General features: G+C 41.2%; 1 protein-coding gene across 1 annotated transcript in view; it reads left to right on the forward strand.

The window, feature by feature from the left end:
• LOC110517917 (multiple PDZ domain protein) overlaps positions 1-9,688 on the forward strand; it is a 114,871-nt gene continuing 105,183 nt past the window's right edge. Inside the window, exons 1-2 of the mRNA XM_090188576.1 lie at positions 1-248; positions 7,708-7,795. Of these exons, the coding sequence (XP_090044702.1) occupies positions 7,738-7,795 (58 nt within the window). The 5' untranslated portion in view covers positions 1-248; positions 7,708-7,737. The remainder of the gene's footprint in view (positions 249-7,707; positions 7,796-9,688) is intronic.

Here is a 9,688-nt window from a genome sequence, read left to right on the forward strand (position 1 = left end):
ACAGTGTGAAACGGATCGGCACACGCTTGATAAAACAGTTGATCTCCGTCTGTTTTGATAGATTTTGTGGTATTTTATGTAGGTTTAAAACATACAATTCATTTAGGTTTACGGTATTAATGTTATATTCATACATGTAGCTCTAAAACGGACAAAATGTTGATTTTTTTTTCCCCCCCTGGCGACCGCGGACTTCTTTAGGGGGACCTGTTGATTCTACGGTGTAGCCCACCGAAGCAGCAATGGAGGTGAGCTAACGGTGACGGGATTGTGAGTCTTCGGGATATCTAGCCTATGCCATTATAGGCTACTGTTAACATTTACCCCAGCATTTTTCTCTCCATTAGACCTGAGACGACCTATTTACTGAAGTGCAGAGATTTATTTGCCATGCACATTGGGAAATAAGGGCGCTGGATTTATGCGTTGTTATCACTTGTGGGCTACTGTTACTGCACTCAAGGCACTCTAATCTTATCTGTAGGCTATAGGCTACTATTATTTTGACAATAAAATCTGTTTATAATTCATAAACTTAAACCTAAAATAGCCTATAGGCTACCAACACTCAGGGAAACTGATTTCTAAATTCGGAACTGCTTATTCAAAACCACGTAGTATTATTTTTATTTTGCGTTCTCTTGTCACATAATACACATTATTTTGGCTTCATGTTTTTGATATTCACCACAGCTGCCTGTTAACCATTCTTGTCTAGCCCACTAAATCAATCTCGTTATCAAACGCACCGCTTGTCTCTCTCTCTCTCTCTCTTGCTTGAGTGGCCTGGGGGTGTATTCATTACTGCAAACCGTAGCAAAACCTTTTCCAACTGTTCCCGATAATTTCTCATTGGACACGTTCAGGTTAGTCCCTTCCCATTTCGACCGCCTGCTTCCTAGTGAATAAGCTAGATCCCTGTCCTGTCCCATTGCACCTGGCACAAAATGATCGTGAGGCTGCATGTCAACTGTAATTACCGTGAGTCTTGGATAAGGCTATTTGCCGATGGTAATCTCATTTAAGAGCATTAGGTTTACTTCGGGAAGGCGCTTGCTAACAAGCTTGTTTGAGCATACACCTTGTGCGTTCCAAATGACGCCCTATCAAAATTTGCTTCGGTCATTTATCATGCAAACACATGTATATTTTTATTGTGGCGCTGCATCAGTGAGATATGGACATGACGGTATGAGCTTCAGTTCTCCAGCCATGGAATTAGCCCACTGCGTCACCAGGATGGAGCTAGCAAAGAAGGCTGTTCATTTTTGTCTATTCAAACAGACCTCATTTGAAAAGCAACAATTACACATTAAGATCAGGTGTGGCCAACACACCTGAACACACTCAGCAAGATGGGGGATAGAAAGAGTTTTGTTGATGCTGAGAACGGAATGTATATCTTTTAACATTCTTAGAACGTTCTTGTGGTTTTTTTATAGAACGTTTTCTTAATTGTTCTGAGAACATGACTTTACATAGAACTACAAGGAAACCTGTAGAAAACATTATGCCGAAGTACTGAAATTCCCACCTAAGAAACATATGGTTCTCAGAACGTTATGTGCTAGCTGGGTAGCTTGCACCATTCCCAGAATGTTGTGGATAGGTTCTATGCAAAATAATCATAGGACAACCATGCTCTCGCAAACTCGAAGAAACATATGGTTGTCAGAACGTTATGTGCTAGCTGGGTATACCCCATATGGGGTCTTAAAGGTGGAGTGAGGGGGCAGAAGCTGAGCTGCAAATTAATCATCTTAGCAACAAGTATAAAAGGAACATTGAAGTGTTTTATTTAAAAAAAAAAGTTTTATTTAACAATATTTTGTTAAATTAAACAGCCTACATGAAGACTTTCTTCATTGCAGGTATATGATACATCCACAGTTTACAGCAGGTATATGATACATCCACAGTTTACAGCAGGTATATGATACATCCACAGTTTACAGCAGGTATATGATACATCCACAGTTTACAGCAGGTATATGATACATCCACAGTTTACAGCAGGTATATGATACATCACATCCACAGTTTACAGCAGGTATATGATACATCCACAGTTTACAGCAGGTATATGATACATCCACAGTTTACAGCAGGTATATGATACATCCACAGTTTACAGCAGGTATATGATACATCCACAGTTTACAGCAGGTATATGATACATCACATCCACAGTTTACAGCAGGTATATGATACATCACATCCACAGTTTACAGCAGGTATATGATACATCACATCCACAGTTTACAGCAGGTATATGATACATCCACAGTTTACAGCAGGTATATGATACATCCACAGTTTACAGCAGGTATATGATACATCACATCCACAGTTTACAGCCGGTATATGATACATCCACAGTTTACAGCAGGTATAAAAGGTGTGGTGAAATGCTTGTGTGCTAGCTCACTCAACATTGCTGTACAACAATAACACTCAACATTGCAGTACAACAATAACACTCAACATTGCGTAATAACACTCAACATTGCGTAATAACACTCAACATTGCGTAATAACACTCAACATTGCAGAATATTAATAACAACACTAAAGAGTCAAGTCAAAAATATAAAGTAAAAGAAGAGATTTTATGCTTAGTAATACGCTGATATGTAAACAGTATGACAGAACAGATAATGAACAGTATGACAGAACAGATAATGAACAATATGATATACAGAACAGATAATGAACAGTATGATATACAGAACAGATAATGAACCGTATGATATACAGAACAGATAATGAACAATAAGATATACAGAACAGATAATGAACAGTATGATATACAGAACAGATAATGAACCGTATGATATACAGAACAGATAATGAACAATAAGATATTCAGAATAGATCATGAACAATATGATATACAGAACAGATAATGAACAGTATGATATACAGAACAGATAATGAACAATATGATATACAGAACAGATAATGAACAGTATGATATACAGAACAGATAATGAACAGTATGATATACAGAACAGATAATGAACCGTATGATATACAGAACAGATAATGAACAATATGATATACAGAATAGATAATGAACAATAAGATATACAGAATAGATAATGAACAATATGATATACAGAATAGATTATGAACAATATGATATACAGAATAGATAATGAACAAGAAGATATACAGAATAGATAATGAACAATATGATATACAGAATAGATTATGAACAATATGATATACAGAATAGATTATGAACAATATGATATACAGAATAGATTATGAACAATATGATATACAGAATAGATTATGAACAATATGATATACATAATAGATAATGAACAATATGATATACAGAATAGATAATGAACAAGAAGATATACAGAATAGATAATGAACAATATGATATACAGAATAGATCATGAACAGTATGATATACAGAATAGATTATGAACAATATGATATACAGAAAAGATAATGAACAATATGATATACATAATAGATAATGAATAATATTATATACAGAATAGATAATGCACAATAGTATATACAGTATAGATAAGGAACAATATGATATACAGAACAGATAATGAACAATATGATATACATAATAGATAATGAACAATATGATATACATAATAGATAATGAACAATATGATATACATAATAGATAATTAATAATATAATATAAAGAATAGATAATAAAGATTATGATATACAGAATAGATAATGAATGATAGTATATACAGTATAGATAATGAATGTGCTTTGAGTATGACTGCATTTACAAATATAAAGTAAACACACTCACATACACACTCATTCTACATTTATGTTTGTTGAAGTTGATTTAACTTATAAAATCAAGGCAACCAGCTGCAATACAAGTTAGGCGAATGTGTTGAGACACATAATTGTGTGTTGAGATTGTATTGCGGCTAGTGCAAGATCAGTGGGGCCTCATTTATCAACTGTGCATACATTTCTTCCAAAAAATCTGGCACACACACACACACACACACACACACACACACACACACACAGGCTGTGTTTTCAATGTATCAAAGACACATCCTCCTCCACTTACCCTCGCCTTATGCCCTCAGGGGAATCCCCCAGCGGCCATCTTTGTCATTGGTCCAAATGATTAGCCAAGCAAGAGAAGTTGGCAACGGAAGCCCCTCAGCACTTTTGATCGAGTTTGCGAGTGTACAGTTCTGTTCACCCCGGGGCCTGAAACGACCCATAATTCTAATTCGCGATGATCGTACATCCGCTTTCGAAAAGTTAAAACCAACATTAATATGGGAGACGTCAACATAAAAGTGTAAGGTAAAAAAACGAATGTAAATAAGTTAGATATTGTGCTACTAATGCACATGACAGCAACAGACACGTGTCATGAGTTATTATATTTTTGTTTGGTTGGCTTTTGGAAACGTTAACTTGCGTTCGTAACTTTCCCTGACGTCACCCTCATACCCAATTGTAAATTGTCGATTTTACCTGCTGTAGTAGGACGGCTAACATTCGATGTCCGTGGATGCGTTGTCCTCCATCCAAGAAATGAAATACGATCCTATTGGACTGTAGTGCATATTAAAAGCACACACAAATGTTTCCACGATGACTGACAACACAAACCGTGGGATGAACGGGTGACACATTTTCCGGGGCACGAGCGGTCCGTTTAAAAATGTATTCCTTCCTGTGAGATTGATTGTCCTTCCTGCTAGATTGATTGTCCCTCCTGTGAGATTGATTGTCCTTCCTGCTAGATTGATTGTCCCTCCTGTGAGTTTGATTGTCCTTCCTGCTAGATTGATTGTCCCTCCTGTGAGATTGATTGTCCCTCCTGTGAGATTGATTGTCCTTCCTGCTAGATTGATTGTCCTTCCTGCTAGATTGATTGTCCTTCCTGCAAGATTGATTGTCCCTCCTGCGAGATTGATTGTCCTTACTGCTAGATTGATTGTCCTTCCTGCGAGATTGATTGTCCGTCCTGCGAGATTGATTGGCCCTCCTGCGAGATTGATTGGCCCTCCTGTGAGATTAATTGTCCCTCCTGTGAGATGAATTGGCCCTCCTGCGAGATTGATTGTCCCTCCTGTGAGATTGATTGTCCTTCCTGCTAGATTGATTGTCCCTCCTGTGAGATTGATTGTCCTTCCTGCTAGATTAATTGTCCCTCCTGCGAGATTGATTGTCCCTCCTGCGAGATTGATTGTACTTGCAAGCTATTGAAAAGTATCCTCAATACCACAGCAGAATACAAGTCGTTGTTCAGTGATTGGTTAATCATGTTAGGTTCTAAATGAACCGAGTAAAAACTCACAGAGGATGATTAAAGGGTCCGACAGCTGAACAGACGAAGACATGTTCCCACCAGAGCAAGAATATAGACCTCCATGTAGGTGAATTCTCCTCCTTACACATCTGAACAGACAAAGACATGTTCCCACCAGAGCAAGAATATAGACCTCCATGTAGGTGAATTCTCCTCCTTACACATCTGAACAGACGAAGAAGACATGTTCCCACCAGAGCAAGAATATAGACCTCCATGTAGGTGAATTCTCCTCCTTACACATCTGAACAGACAAAGACATGTTCCCACCAGAGCAAGAATATAGACCTCCATGTAGGTGAATTCTCCTCCTTACACATCTGAACAGACGAAGACATGTTCCCACCAGAGCAAGAATATAGACCTCCATGTAGGTGAATTCTCCTCCTTACACATCTGAACAGACAAAGACATGTTCCCACCAGCGCAAGAATATAGACCTCCAAACTAGACATAGAGTGGGGCAAAAAAGTATTTAGTCAGCCACCAATTGTGCAAGTTCTCCCACTTAAAAAGATGAGAGAGGCCTGTAATTTTCATCATATGTACACTTCAACGATGGCAGACTAAATGAGATAAAAATCCAGAAAATCACATTGTAGGATTTTTTATTAATTTATTTGCAAATTATGGTGGAAAATAAGTATTTCCTCACTGTACCTCAATTTAGGTGAATTCTCCTCCTTACACATCTGAACAGCCAATACATCTCTGTTGCCAGGCAGAAACTTTAGTGGCATATGTTCTCCCTCACTTCATCTGACTTCTGACCTCGCACCCGACGTTCTCACTCCTCCCTAACTCACGGCTCTCCTGTTGACTTTGTACCCGACCGTGGCCCTTCTCCTTCCCATGGGGTCCCTGATGTCTAACAATAACACTGTCTGACAGAACGTAAACGTTCTACGTTCCCCCTTTTTCTCTGCCTCAGTGACTGAGGATATTTCATGAGGATATTTCATATGATCAAGTTTAGAAGTTCAGAACCCATCGATCAATGGATGACTGTGTTTCCATCTCCTGCCTTGGTATACAGGCTATGATGTGGTGCTCCTATTGCACAGCAATACTGTAGCATACTCATACTGTGAAATATTTTACCAGTCTATTTACGTTTGAGCGTGCTTGGCTATTGAATGAGTGATTTGATTAATGGTAGCCTAATATTTGTTGTGTAGCAGGGATAAACCAGTCATGTCCTGCAATTTGATCCAGATTCAGACCTACAGTATATAATAAAATGAGAGACATGTCCTGCGATATGATCCGGATTCAGACCTACATGTTCTGCGATATGATCCGGATTCAGACCTACATGTTCTGCGATATGATCCGGATTCAGACCTACATGTCCTGCGATATGATCCGGATTCAGACCTACAGTATATAATAAAATGACAGACATGTCCTGTGGTTGATCAATTGATCAACCACCAGAAGTTGTGTGTCTACATGGTCTGACCTGGGCGTGTGGAGACTCACTCTTTGCTGTTTTTTTGTGCGCATGCTCCTTTGATCAATCAATCAATCAATCAATCAAATGTATTTATAAAACCCTTCTTACATCAGCTGATGTCTCAAAGTGCTGTACAGAAACCCAGCCTAAAACCCCAAACAGCCAGTCCTCTTGTCGGGTAGAGAGGAACCAGACTATGAGGGGTTGGCCAGTCCTCTTCTGGCTGTGTCGGTAGAGAGGAACCAGGCTCTGAGGGGTGGGCCAGTCCTCTTCTGGCTGTGTCGGGTAGAGAGGAACCAGACTATGAGGGGTGGGCCAGTCCTCTTCTGGCTGTGTCGGGTAGAGAGGAACCAGGCTCTGAGGGGTGGGCCAGTCTTCTTCTGGCTGTGCCGGGTAGAGAGGAACCAGGCTCTGAGGGGTGGGCCAGTCTTCTTCTGGCTGTGTCGGGTAGAGAGGAACCAGACTATGAGGGGTTGGCCAGTCCTCTTCTGGCTGTGCCGGGTAAAGAGGAACCAGGCTCTGAGGGGTGGGCCAGTCCTCTTCTGGCTGTGTCGGGTAGAGAGGAACCAGGCTCTGAGGGGTGGGCCAGTCTTCTTCTGGCTGTGCCGGGTAGAGAGGAACCAGGCTATGAGGGGTGGGCCAGTCCTCTACTGGGTAGAGAGGAACCAGGCTATGAGGGGTGGGCAGTCCTCTTCTGGCTGTGTCGGGTAGAGAGGAACCAGGCTATGAGGGGTGGGCCAGTCCTCTTCTGGCTGTGTCGGGTAGAGAGGAACCAGGCTCTGAGGGGTGGGCCAGTCCACTTCTGGCTGTGTCGGGTAGAGAGGAACCAGGCTATGAGGGGTGGGCCAGTCCTCTTCTGGCTGTGCCGTGTGGAGATTATAACAGAACATGATAAATATGTCAAGTCATGTTGCAGGTATCCGATGTTGACCGGTGACAGGCACACATGAACACTCTCAACCATCTAGTGAAGACCTACATCCAAGCAAAGATGGACGCCATGGGTAAGTGTCATTCAGCCCTTCTAAGCACAGTGACTACACTACACAGTGACTACACAGTGACTACACTACACAGTGACTACACAGTGACTACACTACACAGTGACTACACTACACAGTGACTACACAGTGACTACACTACACAGTGACTACACTACACCGTGACTACACTACACAGTGACTACACAGTGACTACACTACACAGTGACTACACAGTGACTACACTACACAGTGACTACACTACACCGTGACTACACTACACAGTGACTACACTACACAGTGACTACACAGTGACTACACTACACCGTGACTACACTACACAGTGACTACACAGTGACTACACTACACAGTGACTACACTACACAGTGACTACACAGTGACTACACTACACCGTGACTACACTACACAGTGACTACACAGTGACTACACTACACAGTGACTACACTACACCGTGACTACACTACACAGTGACTACACAGTGACTACACTACACAGTGACTACACTACACCGTGACTACACTACACAGTGACTACACAGTGACTACACAGTGACTACACTACACAGTGACTACACTACACAGTGACTACACTACACCTTGACTACACTACACAGTGACTACACAGTGACTACACTGCACCTTGACTACACTACACAGTGACTACACTACACCTTGACTACACTACACAGTGACTACACTGCACCTTGACTACACTACACAGTGACTACACTACACCTTGACTACACTACACAGCGACTACACTACACAGTGACTACACTACACAGTGACTACACTAGACAGTGACTACACAGTGACTACACTGCACAGTGACTACACTACACAGTGACTACACTACACAGTGACTACACTACACAGTGACTACACTACTACACTACAAAGTGACTACACTGCCGAGTGACTACACTACATAGTGACTACACTACACAGTGACTACACTACACAGTGACTACACAGTGACTACACTACACAGTGACTACACTACACAGTGACTACACGGTGCCTACCTTACACAGTGACTACACTACACAGTGACTACACGGTGACTACCTTACACAGTGACTACACTACACAGTGCCTACACTACACAGTGACTACACTACACAGTTACTACACTACACAGTGCCTTTACTACACAGTGACTACACGACACAGTGACTACACTACACAGTTACTACACTACAAAATGACTACAATACACAGTGACTACATTACACAGTGACTACACTACACAGTGACTACACAGTGAATACACTACACAGTGACTACACAGTGACTACACTACACAGTGACTACACAGTGACTACACTACACAGTGACTACACAGTGACTACATTACACAGTGACTGCACTACACGGTGACTACACTACACAGTGACTACACTACACAGTGACTACACAGTGACTACACTACAAAGTGACTACACTACACAGTGACTACACAGTGACTACACTACACAGTGACTACACAGTGACTACACAGTGACTACACTACACAGTGACTACACAGTAACTACACTACAAAGTGACTACACTACACAGTGACTACACTACACAGTGACTACACAGTGACTACACTACACAGTGACTACACTACACAGTGACTACACTACACAGTGACTACACAGTGACTACACTATAAAGTGACTACACTACACAGTGACTACACAGTGACTACACTACACAGTGACTACACTACACAGTGACTACACAGTGACTACACTACACAGTGACTACACTACAAAGTGACTACACTACACAGTGACTACACTACACAGTGACTACACTACACAGTGACTATGACTACACTACACAGTGACTACACTACACAGTGACTACACTACACAGTGTCTACACTATAAAGTGACTACACTACACA

This window comes from Oncorhynchus mykiss, chromosome 10 (assembly GCF_057628025.1).
Source record: "Oncorhynchus mykiss isolate SJ-2025 chromosome 10, ASM5762802v1, whole genome shotgun sequence".
NCBI lineage: Eukaryota > Metazoa > Chordata > Actinopteri > Salmoniformes > Salmonidae > Oncorhynchus > Oncorhynchus mykiss.